This window comes from Cantharellus anzutake (assembly GCF_015039405.1).
Source record: "Cantharellus anzutake strain C23 chromosome Unknown EI90scaffold_16, whole genome shotgun sequence".
Taxonomy (NCBI): Eukaryota; Fungi; Basidiomycota; class Agaricomycetes; order Cantharellales; family Hydnaceae; genus Cantharellus; species Cantharellus anzutake.
The window spans coordinates 408,666-430,886 of record NW_024066966.1 but is presented as its reverse complement, the minus strand read 5'-3'; the positions used below and the strand labels follow the sequence as shown (position 1 = coordinate 430,886).

Genomic DNA, 22,221 nt, shown 5'->3' with positions numbered 1-22,221 from the left:
GTGCCGAGAAGCCATCATTTTTATAGTGCTTAAGAACAACTGAGATAGTTAGCGGTCAGGAGTGTTGTTAGTTGGATAGTGGTTGTGCACGATGCGGATCTGCATATCATGAAGGCTGATTAGTATTGGCAGAGCACTGTCAGGAGAACCTCCATATGGGGCCAGCGTTCCGACTCGCCATATACAAAGCTAGCTGTCACTGACATGCGGCCACAGCTACCCAAGATGCCAAGCCACCTGGGCTATATTGAGTCAAATGGTGGCGTCGCGATGCGTACGGTATTCTCTATTCCGCAGCATTGCGAACACATGCGCTCTAGATATCCTTCTGAACCGTGGCTTGCGGAAGCTGCGGCACAAGGGATGGAAAACTTGCGGAGCCTTCGATCAGGATTCGTATTGCGAACACTAAAGGATATGGCTAGCAGCGGCATGATCAACCTTGGAGAGAGGCAGGCGTATGACTGCATCACGAAAATCGACAGGCAACTAGAGCAAGTCCTGGTCAGAGCACTCGGAGCTCCAGAGCACCTGGAGCATCTGGACATGTGGAGCGCCAGTCGATTTCGTGATGTGCTCCTGTTAGGAAATCCAATTTTCCGCTCCACGCCAGCCATGATCATTACATCAGGTTCTGATTTTATCGAGTGCTTATTCTCGACAAAAGCGGTGCTGTGCAATGGGGATGATCCGATGCGCCGCTATCATTGCCGGGCATGTATTGACATGGCGATACACCGGTCCTGCTAGATCCCCAGCCAGGGCTACTTCGGGAGGACAATATGAGAGCAATGTTTATCCAGCTCAAGAATCGTTGTACAACTAATGAATTGTGCTCCTTGGGGCGGGGGGATCGATATATCGGATCAGATAGTCAGATGGTCTTTGATCGACATTTAAGTAGAATTATAAATGGCCCCCCTCGATCAAAGGTCATGCATAACAACCATTGGTCATGATATTTCAATGAGAACGAGCTGGCATTTCGAGAAAGTCACAAGAGTGGGAAGCTAGGTACGTACAGCGTCGCTCGAGCCGAGCTAAATGATTGATATCTTGCACGAGTCGATCGATCGAATTCTTTTTGATCAATCTTGGGGTAAGTAATATTATCCCTGGACAAGCGACACAACAGCAGCCGCAACCATAAGCGGGGATCGCGAAATGTCCGGGTTTGGGTACTCTTTAAAGAGTCGCTGGAAGATAACGTCGTCTTCATCGTTAGCATGGAGTGGGCCACTCTTGTGTAGGTGGGACCCGTGGTATCGCCAATCGGCCGACCAATGTTACTCATTTGGTCCAGAGATAATGTAATCTACGAGGTGAGGCAGGTACAGCAGACTTTCACGACGTTTGGTTCACGAAGGCGTGAAAGTTTCACAATCGTGCTTCAGCAATTAACCATAACCTCACACAAACGTACCCCGACACCAAACTACTTAGTCACACATTTCGACATTGTGTGTCGCGCGCGCGTCCACCAGCGAAGACGACTGGTACGGATCTGCCTGGAACTACGCATTTTGCAGGTCATTCATCCAAATCGGGGGTGGCATTTCTTTTGCAACCCGCTGTGATATGAATTCAACTCCGATCAAATGTCATAACGACCACATTTCATTGGAAACGTACAAGGCATTTCGAGAGAAAACCACAGATATAGACAGGAGTGAGAGGCTAGTGGAAGTACTGTACATCATTCTTGCTGCGTTGTTCTTTTTTTCTTTTCTTTTTCTATCTCATTCGTTCGTTCATTCTTTGCAATCGTGGGAGTCGTGACGCCAGAGCCTTAATTGAGATCACGAAGGTGAGTTTATATGTATAGCCGATATCGGCTTAAAGTGGTGGTGGTGGAGGGGATACATACCTGTACATTAACAAATAGGTTGCCGAGTTTCAATTTTAGTGGTCAAGAGGGGAATCGAGCTCCTTGGGATGTTCAGAATGTTCGGGAGCGGGCACGAGATCGTCATGCGGCGGTCGGGGGGGGCGTGGGTTGGGGAAAGCCTGGGCGACTTGGTTTCCGAAATTGTAATGCTGACCGAGGGTGGCTGTGAATTGGACGTTTGCTTTCTTCTGGAAGACCATCACGCAATCGGAACCACCACATTGGAAGTAAGAAATTTCGTCTCCTTTCTTCAGTTTTTGGCCTTCTTTGACCGTGAGTCTGACGGAGGAGACTTGAGCCATTCCGATGGGTAAGACGGCGACCAGACCGATGGTGGGGTTATCAATCACGACCAGTCCTCGTGCTTGGAGGAATTGGTAACCGGGAGTGTCAGGAGCTGAGATGTCGCTCCCAGTGTAGGCTGCGCCACCCGTGCCCTTGGGAGCCCCACGACCTAGCAAGGGCGCAGGAAGACCTCGTCGCATCGATAGAGACGTATTCCCACTTTCATCGGTTACCGCCTCCACCTCCAAGTAGCAAAGACCTGGGATCACTCTCGCTTCCCGCACTATTCCTGGAACTGGAGCGTGCTGACGGTGATAGTCGTGTGGGGCAAGGAAAGAATGAGTGAAAACACCACCACCGAACTCATTTCTGTACTTGCTATCCTCCAACAATTGCTGGATATGCCAAGGGACGTATTTGAGGAAGACGACGCTGTCCTTCTCGATCGGCCAGGCACCGTCAAAGACGGAGTCAGCGGGGCTCACGATGACGGTGGGATCCAAGGGAACGTCAATAGGTCGAAGGGCGGGATTAATGTTCCGGGCGAAGAACTCATTGAAAGACTTCCAGTCACGTTTTGGGTAATCTTCCATGCGATAGATGGGAGACTTGTAAAAAGTTCTAAGCGAATCTTTGGTTAAGGATTCGGGTTTGTCCAAGTTGCTACCCATCACTTGCGCAAATCGGATGATCCAATTGGAAAGCCAAGTCCAGGGTCGTTTGGAGATGGGAAGGATAGGTGTTTGGAGACTCCTTATGGGAGACAGTCGAGAACGAAGTAGAAAAGACAGAGATGGTAGTACACGTTCTTCCCATCAAACGTTTCGGTAGGTATCCAATGTAGAAGGCGTTTGTAGAAATTAAGGTAGTCATTCAGATTGTGGATATGAAACTGTTTCAACTGCGGTACGTTTATTCTAAGGGCGATTTGAACCCCCAAGTTGAACGCGGCGAAGACATCAGGGTGCTCTCTGAGATATGCCTTTAGCTCATCGACGATGTCACCGGCCTCTATTCGATGAGTAGGAAATAATTGGTTCAGCATCCAGCGGGATAGTGGCGACGATGCGACGCACTCGAGTCTTGCTGTGTACTCATGATTATTTGCTTGAAAGTCAGAAAGGAAAGCTGAAGTGGGGGATGAGCCGCTGAAAAATCGTCACTTTATACCGCTCGAAGCGGATACCAGTCAGGGGCGTCATCAGTTAGTGGCCATCATGAATACAGGTCATGGGTGCCGCATGGTTTAGGAATGCTCTATTAGTTATTGTAGAGAAGATCTTAGCATTCGGAAATCTCAGTATGAAAACACCTGGTGACCAGAGAACAAACTGGTAAGGCACGCGAATAGTGAGAATAATATAATTGGGGGATCGCAGGACAGCCTTGTGGGCATTGCTTTGGTGCGCTCTTATCGCTCAGGTAGCTTAGGCTGCTGCAAGTTGGGGCCACGAGCACGAAAACATCCAGGCGGAACTACCTCGCAGAAAGCAGAATGAATAATTTCTTTTGGTTTTCCTGGGACTGAGACGCAACTTCCGAGGAGCATTTTCCTCAAACCCCTAAGGTGGAGAGAGCAGAGATAGGATCCATCCATCCGGGCCTCATATGGGAGAGACCATTGATTGTGCCTTTCAGAGTGCTCCACGCCTTTGCTGCGGAGCCCGAAATCCGATATGCAAAATATGTAATAGCATTCAAGTGCACGATAGGGAGATTGATCAAGGCTCTCGTCACCGGACCATGAGCCTCTAACACGGCATTCATTGTCCTATCTTTTGGTCATTTACGAACCGTCATTTAAGTTCAAATGTCGAGCAGGGAAGTTAGATGGACTCTGCATCGCCATGAGATTTGTCACAGAAGCACAGTCCCAGAACACCGGATAGATCATCAAGGGACTAATTGGTGGTGGCGCTCGTGGTGGGGCACTGGGGGCGATCGCCACGGGATCACCAGTGCAATACAGCACTAGTTATAGAACAGCCTTTCGACCGCCTAGCCCAGTGACACTAGTTTGACTCCATTTGCAGTCCTGACAGCTGCATGGGCATTGAAGCCCAACTACGAGCCGCAGATCCCATATGGCAATCACCATCACAGTCAGCGCAAAGGGGAAATCTAGCGTGGGGGGCCAATCTGATTGCGAGTAAAGTCTGACTCACGCCAAATGACGACTCCATGAGAAAGGATGGGAGGACTTATTTATGACGTCTTCCTGACGTCCAGCTCAATAGGTCCAAAATCCGAGGTTGAACCTTCGTGCTGGCTGAGGGCAATGAAATACGGAGTCGACCAGCCCGCCCGTCATGTGCCTCGTGATCCAGCATCATATAAACCCAATGGAGGGCATCAGTGACTGATTCTTTTCTCTCCATTGCCTGTGCTTTACTGTGATGATCCGGACCCGCGGCGCTTCAAGACACTGATGGTTGCTTTACATAAAATAATAGTGTCTGATCACGTCGTGCAGGCGCTGTGACACATACAATATGACAATTTGACAATTTGACAATATAATTCGGACAACTCCGCTGCCATGCAATACAAAAATATCATCACGGGGTTGATGAGCGCATGAACGCTCACCTGATGCCTATTACTATAGGCTGGTCGCCTGCCTAACTCCATGCTCAGTGATCCAAATTTCCGTGAAACAGTCCAAGTTACCGAAACCGGAAACCTGTAATATGCGATCGGGTTTGTATTCGTCTTCTTGTGTGCACGCCGGAGGAGACGCAACGAGATAGCGTGGCAACAGTCCCGGCTAATGCCAGAACCTCTTGAATTTGAAGACGACCTGGCTAATTTACAACAGGCAGGAGACTGGGGACGGAGGAGGGTAACACGAAAAACAAGGATAACGAGGAACAAGAGGGAGAAGAGCAGAGGTTACAAAGAGCAAGGAAACAACCGAAGGTAATGAAACCTAGGAAAAAACACTGAGTAAGCAATCGGGATCCCACCCACCGAGTAACCGAAGGTCACAACACCTTCCCCTCAGCGAGACTGAAAAGCTTACCGGAAACAAGAAGCCAAACAAAAAACTTCAACAAAAAACAGCTTGTAGGCCAAAGGGAATAAGACTTAAGAAATAAAAACATCTTCAGCAGAGGTCAAGGTAAAGTGGGCTAGAGCCCAGTAGCTTAGGCGGACGAACAACACGTACAGAATTCGTCCGAAGAAATCGATCCAGGAATGCAGCGGCAATTAACCTGAAATCGGCATGACTGCAACCTCGGAAGGCACAGTATGCGTAAGGCCGACAGCGGGTACGGCGCATAAGATGAAACATCACCGGGGATTGTGCCAGACGCGGAAGAAAAACAGAGAGCGCGTTTTTAGACCGACCACACACAAGTCTAATTTAATCTCGTACCTCCATTAAATAACAATTAAAACCAAAGGCTATTTGCGTAAGACTCAGACTCATAGATCGTGCTAAGAGGTGATGAGAAAACAATTGTTCGCCACTCCTTATCTCCGTTGTCTATCCAAATATCTTTGGCCACTCGGTAGATGGGAACAGACGTTGAACTTCTAATACAGTACCTTACCCACGGAGTATGCGTCAGTTGAGGGGTCAGTGATTCTGGCTGTCCCTTGGTTATGAGGTGTAGGTAACATCTGGACCAGACACACGTATGTGTTGTTGCCATCACCTCGCGAGGATTTCCTTCGGGGTGCACGTTAACAGATAATATAGTCGATCAAACGTCGTAACGACCACATCTCATTGAAACAAGGCGCTTTGAGAAGTTATAGGTTGGATAGAGTGAGAGACTATCAGAAGTTCAGCGCAACGCAAACAAACGGTTTGCTCCTTTTCTATCTCGTTCCTTTTTCTTTTTCTTAGTCGAGCCTCGTTAGCTTTCGCGGTGCACTTGCATACATTGGGGTTTGGAGGAGGGAGACTTTCCGGGCTGTTTTTTGTTATCAATCATTTTTTTCCAATTTTGGATTTGTTACAATCGTACGGAGATCGTTATGAGAGCCAGGGGCTCTGATTGGAGCTTTTGATATTACGAAAGTCAGTTCACATGCATAGCTAGGGCGGGACTCTAGGGACACGCACGCACACCCCTAAATGCTGCCGAGAGTTCCAAGTTCAGTGGCCATTAGGAAGAGCGGACTCGGGACGCTTGATATGTTTATGACACTTGGGAGCAGGCTTGAAGCCTTCCTGCGGTATCCCGTCGGGGAAAGCCCTGGCGACTTGGATACCAACGTTATAATGCTGACCGTGGGAGGTCGTGAATCCGACGTTTGCTTTCCTCTGGAAGAGCATCACGTAACCACATTGGAAGTAAGAAATTTCATCTCCTTTCTTCAGTGTATCGCCATCTTTAACTGTGAGTACAACGGAGGAGACTTGGCACATTCCGATGGGTAACACAGCAACGAGGCCGGTGTCGGGATCCTTGATCACGATTAGTCCCCGTGCTTGGAGGAATTGGTAACCGGGAGTGTTAGGAGCCAAAATGTCGCTCCCGGTGTGGATTACGCCACCCGGGCCCTTAGGGGCTCCAGGACCTGACCTTGCCGCAGGAAGGGCCCGCTTCATCGATAGACAGGCATTCCTGTCGCCATCAGTTGTCGCGTCTACCTCGAGGTAGCAGAGACCTGGAATAACTCTCGCTTTTATCACTTCTCCTGCAACTGGAGCATGCAGACGATGATAGTCGTACGGGGCGAGGAAGGAATGAAAGCACCACCGCCGAACTTGGATTTGTAGGGGCTGCCGACCAACAATTGGCGGATAGGCCAAGGGATGTGCTTGAGGCAAACGATACTGTTGTTCTCGATCTGCCAGCAGCCGTCAAAGATGGAGTCAGCTGGGCTCACGATGACACTGTGGTCGTCGGGGTGTCCATGGACAGGTTGTGTGGTAAATGGGAGAATTACGGAAAGTTTCAAGCGATTCTGGGGTTAAAGATTCAGGCTTGTCCAAGTTGCTGCCCATTGCTTTCGCAAATCGGATGATCCACTGAGAAAGCCAGGTATAGGGTGACCTGGAGGTAGGAAGGATTGGAGTCTGAAGCCGATCTACGGGAGATTAAAGTAGAAAATGCAGAGATGGTAGTACACGTTCTTCCCGTCAAAGGTTTCGGTAGGCACCCAATGTAGAAAGCTTTCGCAGAACTCAAAGTAGCCCTCCAAATCGTAAATATTAAATTTTTTCAACTGTGGTATATTCATGTCAATAGCAATTTTGACCCCCAAGTCGAATGCATCCCGGGCTTCGGGGTTATTGCAGAGATAGTCCCTAAGCTCATCGACAACACAAGAGGGGTCTATTCGGTGAGTACACAACATCGGTTCGGTATCGAATGAGATAATAGCGGTAATTCGGCGTGCCTGCATTGAGGGATTGCTGGACATTAACAGAATTAAGGCTCATGATTGATTTCTGGGGGTCGGGGGTGCCGAGTGGAGTTGAGAAGCCATCATTTCATAGTGCTCAAGAACAACTGAGACAGTTAGCGGTCAGGAGTGTTGTTAGTTGATAGTGGTTGTGCACGATGCGGATCTGCATATCATGAAGGCTTATTAGTATTGGCAGAGCACTGTCAGGAGAACCTCCATATGGGGCCAGCGTTCCGACTCGCCATCTACAGGATCTAGGCGGTCGGCGATCTCTAAATGAAATTTCTTGGTAAGCAAAGAAACTGGTCATGGCATACGGACAGTTGTGGACAATACAACGGAGGTATCGCACGATAGCCATCCGGAGATTTCTTCCCAACAGCTTACGAATGATCTCTTGTAGTTTGGAGCAGTCCGGTTGGCCAGACAGCTAAGCTGGAGGCACAAGAATGTCTTTTCGCCCTGGAACAGGAGAGCAGCTTCTGAGGAGCACGCATTCGCTCAAGCTCCTATCCCAAGCAAGGCATAGGGAACCACGACAGCCTCATGCAACAAGAGAGGTGTCAGGAAGTCCACCCCGGGCACCGCGTGCATGGGTCCTGGACAGGAGACGACAATGTCAAATCGTGGACAAGTCCAGCGTCACCTCTGGATGCATACGACATGCTAATCAGTTACACCAACTGCCCCGTCATCTAACATATAAATAACCGTCGTTCTGTGACCGATTAGTTGCTTCGGGGGGATCACTGTATATTAATCACACGACTAAACCCCGGCCTGACAAAGGATAAGGATTTGTCACACATCACTTTGAGGCTTCTTGGGGAAGTGAAGATGCGTGATGCTCTCCAACACATGTACCCTCCCCAGACCAGCCCGTCCAATGGATGCTGAATTGCGCTTCGGGACGCTGGCGGTTGACGAGTGGATTTATTAGAGGGGAAAAACATGCCAGGTTGGTAGATGCGCAGACGGCAGTGCACTGAGTGAGGCCACGGCTGTTTGAGAACAGGAAGAGGATCGGTCCAATTGCCATGAAACACGACATGAATCAGTTCAGCACAGATCAACCCATGTTTTGGCTCTGGAGATACTGCGGCTTTGTATGGGGTCAAGGCCTGTTCACCAGAAACACATCAATTAGGCAGGATCCCGGCCTCCACTAAAGTAGAATGAGTGACTCTAGTTATTCCTTGGTCATGAATCGCGTATAGGTGAAATTGGGTAGCACCTAGGTCAGGGACGCCCTGCATATTAGACAAAATCATCAAGAAGTTCAGCGTCCCTTCTGTTTGATCACGTTGTGTCGGCCATGGCATCAAAGCACGCGGCTATTTGAACACCCATGCATCCTGATCTCAAAACATGGCTGACTCTAATGCAAGTTGCCCAACACCCGAAGAAGTCGATACGATCTGATGGGGGTACTTCCCACAGTAGGGGTCTTGTTCCTGGTCATGCAGAAAAAGAGCCGTCCGCGAGTTCCAAGTGCAATGTTGCATTGCAAGTATGAGTGGAACGGGAGTTCGCCGCTCGACCACCAAGCCATCTTCGTTCAGCAACCACGTCATAAGTGTTGAAGTTAGGCACACACTCAAAGCACTCATCACTACTTTTGTCTGCGTTCTTCCCGGCACTTGCCGGTTTACCATATATATACATTGAGTCCGAGACCCTGTGGCAAACTTACCAGTTTTGCACAGCTTGTAGAGGTCAGTTTCTATAATAAGGCCAGTCCTGAAGATACCCTCCAAACGCGGTGGGCGCAAGGGGCGCATGCGTGACACTCCCACCACCTCCAACAAGACACGCCACATAATTTCGAATCCGTTGGAGCGAGAGTTGGCAGCCATCCATTCAGAAGCTGGGTTGGAGCGAGTAAATGCATATTTTCCCGGAAGTGACTTCCTCTCTCCCTGTCAACGAAGAACGTGCTGTATTCCAGCGTCTTCATAACAGGCACCCCAACCCAACATCCAAAACGTTGAAGTTCTTTTTGCTTTTTTGGCTCTAATATTATATTACCCCTATTTACGGCCAAAAAAGTGCAACACGATCGTAGAGGCCTTCCAAAAGCGTCCCTTAGGAAGGAATGCGTGTTGCTTGGAGGCCGAATACCAGCACTTCTCCCAGGCCAATCTACTTCATATGCATCCCAGGCAGGCATGAGACCCAGGCCGCCCTTCGCCATAGTCAAACACCGTGTTCTTATATTGGGGCCTCCTCTGGCGATGCTCGTTGGCGACTTGGTCCAAACTAACTGCCAATTCAGATGGGGTCCATGTTTCAAACTTTCACACGGATGGCCGGGCTTCGTGTCAGTGTGTTCGGCCAAGAGCTATTTGGCTCGATCAAAACTTGCAGGTATTATAAGAAGTTACGCCAAGGAAGGAAAGCTAGCTGTCACTGACATGCGGCCACAGCTGGATTACAACCCAAGCTGCCAAGCCACCTGGGTCAAATGGCGGCGTCGCATATACGTACGGTATTCTCTATTCCACAGCATTGCGAATACATGCGCTCTAGATATCCTTCAGAACCGTGGCTTGCGGAAGCTGCGGCACAAGAAATGGAAAACTTGCACAGCCTTCGATCAGGATCCGTATTGCGAACACTAGAGGATGTGGCTAGCAGCGGCATGATCAACCTTGGAGAGAGGTAGGCGCATGACTGTGCTCCTGTTAGGAAATCCGATTTCCTGCCCCACGCCAGCCATGATCATTACATCAGGTTCTGATTTTATCGAGTGCTTATTCTCGACAAAAGCGGTGCAGGATGCTCTTGATTGCCTAGTTCGTTTTACGCATTTTTATCGGCTGCATGGCGAGGAGGTTGCATGCACCACAGGCTGTGCAATGGGGATGATCCGATGCGCCGCTTTCATTGCCAGGCATGTATGGCCAAGTATTGACATGGCGATACCGGACCTGCTGGATCCCCAGCCAGGGCTACTCCTGAAGGACAATATGACAGCAATGTGTATCCAGCTCAAGAATCGTTGTACAACTAATGAATTGTGCTCCTTGGGGCGGGGGGATCGATATATCGGATCAGATAGTCAGATAGTCTTCGACATTCTAAGTATGAATTACAAATGGCCACCCCCCTCGATCAAATGTCATGCATAACAACCATTGATCATGATATTTCAATGAGAACGAGCTGGCATTTCGAGAAAGTCACAAACGTGGACAAGAGTGAGAAGCTAGGTTCGTACAGCGTCGCTCGTGTTGGAGGAGCAAGTCATAACGGGTGTTGTGCACTTTCCATACTTGTCTCGATGTGTATTTACATGTATTTACACCGACAAATATATCTTTAGAGTCTACTGCCATCCCAACCGAGCCGCCGCACTGAGTGGTGCAACTTTAGGTTATGAGCCCAGAGCGGCTCACCTGGGTTGGTTCAAGTATAAGTCCACATGACTCTCGTGGCACCCTGGCCAGGTTCAAGCGGCTTATGAGGAAGACTTCAAGTTTGTCTGCGATAAGTCCTTGAAAAGGCACGCATCTTTGGAAAACCCGAGGCTGAGATACAATCTTGGAAAGCCCTATTTGAGGCTGATTGCAAGCCCCTTGGATGAAGCCCTCACACTGGGAATGCGGCACAGACTACCACTCCTTTATATTTTCCGTCGTGCCACGTCATAAAATTCCCACGGTCTTTGCGCTGCGAACTATAACCCTCTGAAGCATAGAATGCTCTCAGGAGGGACTTGGAGATCTCTTGGGCTGATCTACTGGATCTTTTCTTTGGGTCCTACATGAATGAGAGGAGGACTACTTGGATTCGACTTGAACATGCGCGCGCGCGTGTGCGACACTTTGTTCCACATCCACCTCCTGTTTCCATCCCCACTTCAACTCCAAATTCACTCTGGCTCAGATCACCTCGACAATTATGCAGAAACACCGGACCAATCTATGGCCGAGCTAACACCTCTTTTGAGGATGAAGATCTATTACACCAGTGATGTACTCAAGCGGGAGATCATGCAAACTACCATTCATATCCCATTGTCCCATTTCATTTCCACTTTCGCGAAACCACTCAATGATCTCTTGGGCTGATCCTTTAGATCTTTATTCTTTGGGACTGATATATTCCACATGAATGAGAGGAGGACTAGGAACTGATTTGGACACGCGCGCGCGATTCTTGCAGCTTTTATGCATGCAATATACTCCCTTAACATCGCCTCAAGCAATTTTACTGTTGACTCCACACCCCTTGGGCTGGGGGCATGATGCAAATTCAACAAGGCCGGGTTCAGCTTGGCTCCGGACCATGCTTTATAAAAATGCGCAATATTTCCACTTCCACCTCCCGTTTTCGTCCTCGCTATCACACCAATTGGCTCCGGCCTTAATCCACCTCAACAAATCAACAATCACATACTGCAACATCTACAAATGCGGCAGCATCCTATGAGTCAGCTTATAATCAGCGACTCCGATGCAAATAGCTATGGAGCGCGACCCGCTTTTCAATGCATGCAGGGGGGGGACTAAGATTCCCTTTTGAGGACAAGGATCTTTTGAAGCGAAGACATGTGAGCAAAAACTCATGCAAAACTACCATTCATGTCCCATTTGCCCATTTTACGATCATTTTCGTGCACAATCCAATTCCTTTCCAACAATCGCCCTGTGACCAATCCGAACCACCATCACACATGCCCCTTTCCCTAACACCTGAGGGGGAGAATAGTCGCTATGCTTCAATCAGCTGTCATAGAAGGAGGGGGAGCTGCCTAACTAAGGGCATTGATAATAAGGAGTGGGTGGTATAATGCGACCAAGAAGGACGCTGAGGGGGAGGTCATCGATTTAAGGGCACAGCAAATGGAGGAATCATAAGGCCATCAAACATTTCTTTATTGGCATAGTCTTTATGACAGCCAACACCTTTGTTGCTCATCATATTGAATATGGTAATGATTTCTACATTCATTTTTGTCCTATGGACAATTTTCTATCAACCTCTCCTATCAAGTTGTTACTTGATTCCACATTCATTGAATATTTTTGGATCATGACTTGAGGGGGAGTGTTGGAGGAGCAAGTCATAACGGGTGTTGTGCACTTTCCATACTTGTCTCGATGTGTATTTACATGTATTTACACCGACAAATATATCTTTAGAGTCTACTGCCATCCCAACCGAGCCGCCGCACTGAGTGGTGCAACTTTAGCTCGAGCCGAGCTAAAGAACGATTTTGGACATCTTGCACGAGTCGATCGATCGAATTCTTTTTGATCAATCTTCAATCAACTTGGGGTAAGTAATATTATCCCTGGACAAGCGACACAACAGCAGCCGAAACCATAAGCGGGGATCGCGAATATATGTCCGGGTTGTTGGAGGAACCGTGTGCTATGGGAGGCCGGACGAGTTTTCCGTACAGCCACATTCCTACATCCGAGCGAGGAACTCGCCCGGACAGCCACATTCCCGCGGTAGCGTGACTATTTGGTCACAACACCTTTTGCTTCTTACTTATTTTGGTCACTTCGGACTTATCCGCAAAGACCACAAACTATATTCAATCTTTTGAATTAGTTTCCTTTTCCCTCAGTTCTCGCGCATATTGCTTGAGACTGAGGTTAGTTACTCTCTTTCATTTCTTATATCTTGTAACTTATTGTATATTACCTTACAGCTATCTACTAGGTAATATAATAGTTCTCGCGCATATTGCTTGAGACTGAGCTATCTACTAGAGCAAGCGGTTATTCCGTTACGGGTTTGGGTACTCTTTAAAGAGTCGCTGGAAGATAACGTCGTCTTCATCGTTAGTATGGAGTGGGCCACTCTCGTGCAGGTGGGGGACCCGTGGTATCGCCAATCGGCCGACCGACATTACTCATTCGGTCCAGGGATAATATAATCTACGAGGCGAGGCAGGTACAGCAGACTTTCACGACGTTTAGTTCACGAAGGCGTGAAAGTTTCACGATCGTGCTCACATTGCATGCTTCAATAATTAACCATAACCTCATAGTCACACATTTCGACATTGTGTGTGGCGCGCGCGCGCATCCGCCAGCGAATTAAGACGACTGGGTGTGGGTCTGCTTGGAGCTACGCGCATTTTGCAGGTCATTCATTCAAATCGGGGGCGACATTTTTTTTGCAATCCACTGTAATATGAATTTGTAATACGAATTCAACTCCGACGTCGATCAAATGTCATAACGACCACACTTCATTGGAAATGTACAAGAGATATGGACAGGAGTGAGAAGCTAGTGGAAGTACTGCGTTCACCCAAGTGTACATCATTCTTTCTGCGTTGTTTCTTTTTTATTTTTTCTTTTTTCTTTCTCATTCGTTCGTTGTGACGCCAGAGCCTTAATCGGGACTTTGAGATCACGAAGGTTAGTTTATATGTATAGCCGATATCGGTTTAAAGAGGTGGTAGTGGAGGGGACACACACCTGCACATCAACAAATAGGCTGCCGGGTTTCAAGTTTAGTGGTCAAGAGGGGAATTTGGATGTTCAGAATGTTCGGGAGCGTGCACGAGATCGTCATGCGGCGGTTGGTTGGGGAAAGCCTGGGCAACTTGGTTCCCGAAATTGTAATGCTGACCGAGGGTGGCCGTGAATTGGACGTTTGCTTTTTGCTGGAAGACCATCACGCAATCGGAACCACCACATTGGAAGTAAGAAATTTCGTCTCCTTTCTTCACTTTTTGTTCGCATGTGACCGTGAGTTTGACGGAGGAGACTTGAGCCATTCCGATGGGTAAGACGGCGACGAGACCGATGGTGGGGTTATCAATCACGATCAGTCCTCGTGCTTGGAGGAATTGGTAACCGGGAGTGTCAGGAGCTGAGATGTCGCTCCCAGTGTAGGCTGCGCCACCCGTGCCTTTGGGAGCCCCACGACCTAGCAAGGGCGCAGGAAGACCTCGTCGCATCGATAGAGATGTATTCCCACTTTCATCCGTTACCGCCTCCACCTCCAAGTAGCAAAGACCTGGGATCACTCTCGCTTCCCGCACTATTCCTGAGACTGGAGCATGCTGACGGTGATAGTCGTGCGGGGCAAGGAAAGAATGGGTGAAAACACCACCACCGAACTCATTTTTGTACTTGCTATCATCCAACAATTGCTGGATATGCCAAGGGATGTACTTGAGGAAGACGACGCTGTTCTTCTCGATCGGCCAGGCACCGTCAAAGACGGAGTCAGCGGGGCTCACAATGACGGTGGGATCCGAGGGAACGTCGATAGGTCGAAGGGCGGGATTAATCTCCCGGGCGAAGAACTCGTTGAAAGACTTCCAGTCACGTTTTGGGTAATCTTCCATGCGATAGATGGGAGACTTGTAAAAAGTTTGAAGCGATTCTTTGGTTAAGGATTCGGGTTTGTCCAAGTTGCTACCCATCGCTTTCGCAAATTTGATTATCCAATTGGAAAGCCAAGTCCAGGGTTGTTTGGAGATGGGAAGGATAGGCGTTTGGAGACTCTTTATGGGAGACAGGTCGAGAATGAAGTAGAAAAGACAGAGATGGTAGTACACGTTCTTCCCATCAAACGTTTCGGTAGGTATCCAATGTAGAAGGCGTTCGTAGAAATTAAGGTAGTCATTCAGATTGTGGATATGAAACTGTTTCAACTGCGGTACATTGATTCTAAGGGCGATTTGAACTCCCAACTCGAACGCGGTGAAGACATCAGGGTGCTCTTTGAGATATGTCCTTAGGTGATCGACGACGTCACCGGCATCTATTCGATAGGTAGGAAATAATTGGTTCAGTATCCAGCGAGATAGTGGTGACGATGCGACGCACTCGAGTCTTGCTGTGTGCTCATGATTATTTGCCTGGAGGTCAGAAAGGAAAGCTGAAGTGGGGGAGGAGCCGCTGAAAAATCGTTCACTTTATACCGCTCGAAAATAATACAAGCGGATACCAGTCAGGGGCGTTATCAGTTAGTGGCGATCATGAACACAGGTCATGGGGTGCTGCAGGGTTCACGAATGCTCTATTAGTCATCGCGGAGAAGATCTCAGCAATCGGCAATCTCAGTATGAAAACACCTGGTGACCAGAGAACAAACTGGCAAAGCACACGGATAGTAAGAATAATGTAATTGGCGGATCGCAGGACACGCAACTTCCGAGGAGCATTTCCCTCACCCTTACCCTAAGGTGGAGAGAGCGGAGATAGGAATCATCCATCCGGGCCTCATATGGGAGGACCCATTGATTGTGCATTTCAGAGTGCTCCACGCCTTTGCTGCGGAGACCGAAATTCGATACGCAAAGTGTGTAATAGCATTCAAGTGCACGGTAAGGAGATTGATCAAGCCTCTCGTCACCGGGCCATGAGCCTCTAACACGGCATTCATTGTCCTATCTTTTGGTCGCTTGCAAACCGTCCTTTGGGTTCAAATGTTGATCAGGAGAGTTGGATGGACTTTGCATTGCCATGAAATTTGTCACAGAAGCACAGTCCCAGAACACCAGATAGATCATCAAGGCGCTGATTCGTGGTGGCGCTCGTGGTGGGGTGCTGGGTCACCTGGGCAATACAGCACTACTGTAGTACATACTGGTTATAGAACAGCTTGTCGGAAATTCGTTCCCACGTGCTCAGAGATCGCGCGGGTGATCGCCTAGCCCAGGGAAAGTTTGACCCCATCTGCAGTCCTGGCAGCTGCACAGGCAGTAAAGCTCAACTACGTGGATTCCATGCGGCAATCACCATCACAGTCAGCGCACGAACGATGGCAAAGGGAAAATCTGGCGGGGGCCAATCTGATTGCGAGTGGAGTCATGACTCCATGAGAAAGGATGGGGAGAACACATTTATGACGTGAATACGGAGTCGACCAGCCGGCCTGTCATGTTGTTGCCTCGTGATCCAGCAATATTAGAACCCAATGGAGCTAGCGCATTAGTGACTGATTCTTTTCTCTCCGTTGCCTGTGCTCTACCGTCCTCAGACAAGCGATCCAGACTCGCGGCGCTTCGAGACACTGATGATTGCTTTACATAAAATAGAAGTGTTTAATCATGTCGTGCAGGCGCTATGACACATGCAATATGACAATATAATTCGGACAACTCCGCCACAATGCAATTCAAATGTCATCACGGGGTTGATGAACGCATGAACGCCCACTTGACGCTCACCTCATGAACCCCATGAGTGATCCAAATTCCCGTGAAACGGTACAAGCTACCGAAATCCGAGACCTGTAACATGCGATCGGGTGCGTATTCGTATTTTAAAACCAAAAGCTATTCGCGTAAGACTCAGACTCGTAAATCGCGATGAGAAAACATGGAACAACTGTTCGCCACTCCTTTTCTCTGTCGCCCACCCAAACATCTTTGGGGGTCAGTGACTCTAGCTGTCCTTTGGTTATGACGTATAGGTAACATCTGGACCGGACAAACGTATGTGTTGTTGTCAGATAATCCGCTTTCACCTCGCGAGAATTTCCTTCGAGGTGCATCGTAACGACTATATTTCATCGAAACAAGGGGTTTTGAGAAGTTATAGATTGGATAGAGTGAGAAGCTATCAGAAGTTCAGCGCAACGCAAACAAATGTTTTGCCCCTTTTCCATCTCGTTGCTTTTTTCTTTTTTCTTTTTTAGTCGAGCCTCAGTTAGCCTTCGCAGGTTGGGGGAGGGTGACTTTCCGGGCTGGTTTTTTCTTATCATGGAGTTGTTGCAATGGTACGGAGATCGTTATGAGCCAGGGGCTCTGATTGGAGCTTTTGATATTACAAAAGTCAGTCCACATGCATAGCTAGGGCGGGACTCTAGGGACACGCACGTACATCCCCAAATGCTGCCGAGAGTTCCAAGTTCAGTGGCCATTAGGAAGAGCGGACTCGGGACGCTTGATATGTTTATGACGCTTGGGAGCAGGCTTGAAGCCTTCCTGCGGTATCCCGTCGGGGAAAGCCCTGGCGACTTGGATACCAACGTTGTAATGCTGACCGAGGGAGGTCGTGAACCCGACGTTTGCTTTCCTCTGGAAGAGCATCACGCAATCGGAACCACCGCATTGGAAGTAAGAAATTTCATCTCCTTTCTTCAGTGTGTCGCCTTCTTTAACTGTCAGTACAACGGAGGAGACTTGGCACATTCCGATGGGTAACACGGCAACGAGACCGATGTCCGGATTCTTGATCACGATTAGCCCCTTGCTTGGAGGAATTGGTAACCGGGAGTGTTAGGAGCCAAAATGTCGTTCCCGGTGTGGGTTGCGCCACCCGGGTCCTTAGGGGCTCCAGGCCTGACCTTGCCGCAGGAAGGGCCCGCCTCATCGATAGACGGCGTTCCTGTCACCATCAGTTGTCGCGTCTACCTCGAGGTAGCAAAGACCTGGAATAACTCTCGCTTCTAGCACTTCTCCTGCGACGGGCATGTAGACGATGATAGTCGTACGGGGCGAGGAAAGAATGAAAGCACCACCGCCGAACTTGGATTTGTAGGGGCTGCCGGCCAACAATTGGCGGATAGGCCAAGGGATGTGCTTGAGGTAAACGATACTGTTATTCTCGATCCGCCAGCAGCCGTCAAAGATGGAGTCAGCTGGGCTCACGATGACACTGTGGTCGGCGTCAGGACAGGTGGTCTGCTATCCCCAATGGGAAACTCCAGCTTCGGTTTCGTTCTCCATGTGGTAAATGGGAGAATTACGGAAAGTTTCAAGCGATTCTGGGGTTAAAGATTCAGGCTTGTCCAAGTTGCTGCCCATTGCTTTCGCAAATCGGATGATCCACTGAGAAAGCCAAGTATAGGGTGACTGGAGGTAGGAAGGATTGGAGTCTGAAGCCGATCGACGGGAGATTAAAGTAGAAAATGCAGAGATGGTAGTACACGTTCTTCCCGTCAAAGTTTCGGTAGGCACCCAATGTAGAAAGCTTTCGCAGAACTCAAAGTAGCCTCCAAATCGTAAATATTAAATTTTTCAACTGTGGTATATTCATGTCAATAGCAATTTTGACCCCCAAGTCGAATGCATCCCGGGCTTCGGGGTTATTGCAGAGATAGTCCCTAAGCTCATCGACAACACAAGAGGGGTCTATTCGGTGAGTACACAACATCGGTTCGGTATCGAATGAGATAATAGCGGTAATTCGGCGTGCCTGCATTGAGGATTGCTGGACATTAACAGAATTAAGGCTCATGATTGATTTCTGGGGTCGGGGTGCCGAGTGGAGTTGAGAAGCCATCATTTCATAGTGCTCAGAACAACTGAGACAGTTAGCGGTCAGGAGTGTTGTTAGTTGATAGTGGTTGTGCACGATGCGGATCTGCATATCATGAAGGCTTATTAGTATTGGCAGAGCACTGTCAGGAGAACCTCCATATGGGGCCAGCGTTCCGACTCGCCATCTACAGGATCTAGGCGGTCGGCGATCTCTAAATGAAATTTCTTGGTAAGCAAAGAAACTGGTCATGGCATACGGACAGTTGTGGACAATACAACGGAGGTATCGCACGATAGCCATCCGGAGATTTCTTCCCAACAGCTTACGAATGATCTCTTGTAGTTTGGAGCAGTCCGGTTGGCCAGACAGCTAAGCTGGAGGCACAAGAATGTCTTTTCGCCCTGGAACAGGAGAGCAGCTTCTGAGGAGCACGCATTCGCTCAAGCTCCTATCCAAGCAAGGCATAGGGAACCACGACAGCCTCATGCAACAAGAGAGGTGTCAGGAAGTCCACCCCGGGCACCGCGTGCATGGGTCCTGGACAGGAGACGACAATGTCAAATCGTGGACAAGTCCAGCGTCACCTCTGGATGCATACGACATGCTAATCAGTTACACCAACTGCCCCGTCATCTAACATATAAATAACCGTCGTTCTGTGACCGATTAGTTGCTTCGGGGGGATCACTGTATATTAATCACACGACTAAAGCCCGGCCTGACAAAGCATAAGGATTTGTCACACATCACTTTGAGGCTTCTTGGGGAAGTGAAGATGCGTGATGCTCTCCAACACATGTACCCTCCCCAGACCAGCCCGTCCAATGGATGCTGAATTGCGCTTCGGGACGCTGGCGGTTGACGAGTGGATTTATTAGAGGGGAAAAACATGCCAGGTTGGTAGATGCGCAGACGGCAGTGCACTGAGTGAGGCCACGGCTGTTTGAGAACAGGAAGAGGATCGGTCCAATTGCCATGAAACACGACATGAATCAGTTCAGCAGAGATCAACCCATGTTTTGGCTCTGGAGATACTGCGGCTTTGTATGGGGTCAAGGCCTGTTCACCAGAAACACATCAATTAGGCAGGATCCCGGCCTCCACTAAAGTAGAATGAGTGACTCTAGTTATTCCTTGGTCATGAATCGCGTATAGGTGAAATTGGGTAGCACCTAGGTCAGGGACGCCCTGCATATTAGACAAAATCATCAAGAAGTTCAGCGTCCCTTCTGTTTGATCACGTTGTGTCGGCCATGGCATCAAAGCACGCGGCTATTTGAACACCCATGCATCCTGATCTCAAAACATGGCTGACTCTAATGCAAGTTGCCTAACACCCGAAGAAGTCGATACGATCTGATGGGGGTACTTCCCACAGTAGGGGTCTTGTTCCTGGTCATGCAGAAAAAGAGCCGTCCGCGAGTTCCAAGTGCAATGTCGCATTGCAAGTATGAGTGGAACGGGAGTTTGCCGCTCGACCACCAAGCCATCTTCGTTCAGCAACCACGTCATAAGTGTTGAAGTTAGGCACACACTCAAAGCACTCATCACTACTTTTGTCTGCGTTCTTCCCGGCACTTGCCGGTTTACCATATATATACATTGAGTCCGAGACCCTGTGGCAAACTTACCAGTTTTGCACAGCTTGTAGAGGTCAGTTTCTATAATAAGGACAGTCCTGAAGATACCCTCCAAATGCGGTGGGCGCAAGAGGCGCATGCGTGACACTCCCACCACCTCCAACAAGACACGCCACATAATTTCGAATCCGTTGGAGCGAGAGTTGGCAGCCATCCATTCAGAAGCTGGGTTGGAGCGAGTAAATGCATATTTTCCCGGAAGTGACTTCCTCTCTCCCTGTCAACGAAGAACGTGCTGTATTCCAGCGTCTTCATAACAGGCACCCCAACCCAACATCCAAAACGTTGAAGTTCTTTTTGCTTTTTTGGCTCTAATATTATATTACCCCTATTTACGGCCAAAAAAGTGCAACACGATCGTAGAGGCCTTCCAAAAGCGTCCCTTAGGATGGAATGCGTGTTGCTTGGAGGCCGAATACCAGCACTTCTCCCAGGCCAATCTACTTCATATGCATCCCAGGCAGGCATGAGACCCAGGCCGCCCTTCGCCATAGTCAAACACCGTGTTCTTATATTGGGGCCTCCTCTGGCGATGCTCGTTGGCGACTTGGTCCAAACTAACTGCCAAATCAGATGGGGTCCATGTTTCAAACTTTCACACGGATGGCCGGGCTTCGTGTCAGTGTGTTCGGCCAAGAGCTATTTGGCTCGATCAAAACTTGCAGGTATTATAAGAAGTTACGCCAAGGAAGGAAAGCTAGCTGTCACTGACATGCGGCCACAGCTGGATTACAACCCAAGCTGCCAAGCCACCTGGGTCAAATGGCGGCGTCGCATATACGTACGGTATTCTCTATTCCACAGCATTGCGAATACATGCGCTCTAGATATCCTTCAGAACCGTGGCTTGCGGAAGCTGCGGCACAAGAAATGGAAAACTTCGATCAGGATCCGTATTGCGAACACTAGAGGATGTGGCTAGCAGCGGCATGATCAACCTTGGAGAGAGGCAGGCGCATGACTGTGCTCCTGTTAGGAAATCCGATTTCCTGCCCCACGCCAGCCATGATCATTACATCAGGTTCTGATTTTATCTCGACAAAAGCGGTGCAGGATGCTCTTGATTGCCTACCCATTGGTAATGGGACGGTCAAGCTTTGTGAGAAATTTAGGGATGCTCAGTTCGTTTTACGCATTTTTATCGGCTGCATGGCGAGGAGGTTGCATGCACCACAGGCTGTGCAATGGGGATGATCCGATGCGCCGCTTTCATCGCCAGGCATGTATGGCCAAGTATTGACATGGCGATACCGGACCTGCTGGATCCCCAGCCAGGGCTACTCCTGAAGGACAATATGACAGCAATGTGTATCCAGCTCAAGAATCGTTGTACAACTAATGAATTGTGCTCCTTGGGGCGGGGGGATCGATATATCGGATCAGATAGTCAGATAGTCTTCGACATTCTAAGTATGAATTACAAATGGCCACCCCCCTCGATCAAATGTCATGCATAACAACCATTGATCATGATATTTCAATGAGAACGAGCTGGCATTTCGAGAAAGTCACAAACGTGGACAAGAGTGAGAAGCTAGGTTCGTACAGCGTCGCTCGAGCCGAGCTAAAGAACGATTTTGGACATCTTGCACGAGTCGATCGATCGAATTCTTTTTGATCAATCTTCAATCAACTTGGGGTAAGTAATATTATCCCTGGACAAGCGACACAACAGCAGCCGAAACCATAAGCGGGGATCGCGAATATATGTCCGGGTTTGGGTACTCTTTAAAGAGTCGCTGGAAGATAACGTCGTCTTCATCGTTAGTATGGAGTGGGCCACTCTCGTGCAGGTGGGGGACCCGTGGTATCGCCAATCGGCCGACCGATATTACTCATTCGGTCCAGGGAT

At 48.9% G+C, this 22,221-nt stretch overlaps 7 protein-coding genes across 7 annotated transcripts; 2 read left to right on the top strand and 5 right to left on the bottom strand.

Moving 5' to 3' along the window:
* The first annotated feature begins 3 nt into the window (after positions 1–3).
* Positions 4–856, top strand: EI90DRAFT_3050698 (uncharacterized protein). Its single transcript, XM_039059775.1, has 2 exons — positions 4–465; positions 573–856. The coding sequence occupies exons 1-2, from the start codon at positions 205–207 to the stop codon at positions 636–638; spliced, it is 327 nt and encodes a 108-aa protein (XP_038917757.1). The 5' UTR covers positions 4–204; the 3' UTR covers positions 639–856.
* An 802-nt stretch (positions 857–1,658) lies between these two features.
* On the bottom strand, positions 1,659–3,048 carry EI90DRAFT_3050692 (phosphatidylserine decarboxylase-domain-containing protein). Its single transcript, XM_039059774.1, has one exon. It carries the CDS (start codon positions 2,842–2,844, stop codon positions 1,903–1,905), a length of 942 nt encoding a protein of 313 aa, XP_038917756.1. The 5' UTR covers positions 2,845–3,048; the 3' UTR covers positions 1,659–1,902.
* Positions 3,049–6,281: 3,233 nt separating this feature from the next.
* Positions 6,282–7,555, bottom strand: EI90DRAFT_3121381 (phosphatidylserine decarboxylase-domain-containing protein; the record flags this gene model as incomplete). Its single annotated transcript, XM_039063390.1, has 3 exons — positions 6,282–6,979; positions 7,019–7,208; positions 7,262–7,555. The coding sequence occupies 3 exons, from the start codon at positions 7,553–7,555 to the stop codon at positions 6,282–6,284; spliced, it is 1,182 nt and encodes a 393-aa protein (XP_038917755.1).
* Positions 7,556–8,299: 744 nt separating this feature from the next.
* Positions 8,300–8,746, bottom strand: EI90DRAFT_497942 (uncharacterized protein). The gene has a single exon (XM_039067701.1). The coding sequence runs from the start codon at positions 8,589–8,591 to the stop codon at positions 8,349–8,351; it is 243 nt and encodes an 80-aa protein (XP_038917754.1). The 5' UTR covers positions 8,592–8,746; the 3' UTR covers positions 8,300–8,348.
* A 5,134-nt stretch (positions 8,747–13,880) lies between these two features.
* On the bottom strand, positions 13,881–15,515 carry EI90DRAFT_3050662 (phosphatidylserine decarboxylase-domain-containing protein). Its single transcript, XM_039059772.1, is given in 4 exon segments — positions 13,881–13,898; positions 14,019–15,280; positions 15,346–15,448; positions 15,459–15,515. 2 exon segments carry the CDS (start codon positions 15,365–15,367, stop codon positions 14,019–14,021), a joined length of 1,284 nt encoding a protein of 427 aa, XP_038917753.1. The 5' UTR covers positions 15,368–15,448; positions 15,459–15,515; the 3' UTR covers positions 13,881–13,898.
* Positions 15,516–18,371: 2,856 nt separating this feature from the next.
* EI90DRAFT_497614 (uncharacterized protein) lies at positions 18,372–19,252 on the bottom strand. Its single transcript, XM_039067700.1, has one exon. The coding sequence runs from the start codon at positions 19,027–19,029 to the stop codon at positions 18,451–18,453; it is 579 nt and encodes a 192-aa protein (XP_038917752.1). The 5' UTR covers positions 19,030–19,252; the 3' UTR covers positions 18,372–18,450.
* A 1,381-nt stretch (positions 19,253–20,633) lies between these two features.
* Positions 20,634–21,416, top strand: EI90DRAFT_497595 (uncharacterized protein). Its single transcript, XM_039067699.1, has 2 exons — positions 20,634–21,034; positions 21,094–21,416. The coding sequence occupies exons 1-2, from the start codon at positions 20,758–20,760 to the stop codon at positions 21,276–21,278; spliced, it is 462 nt and encodes a 153-aa protein (XP_038917751.1). The 5' UTR covers positions 20,634–20,757; the 3' UTR covers positions 21,279–21,416.
* Positions 21,417–22,221: the final 805 nt, after the last annotated feature.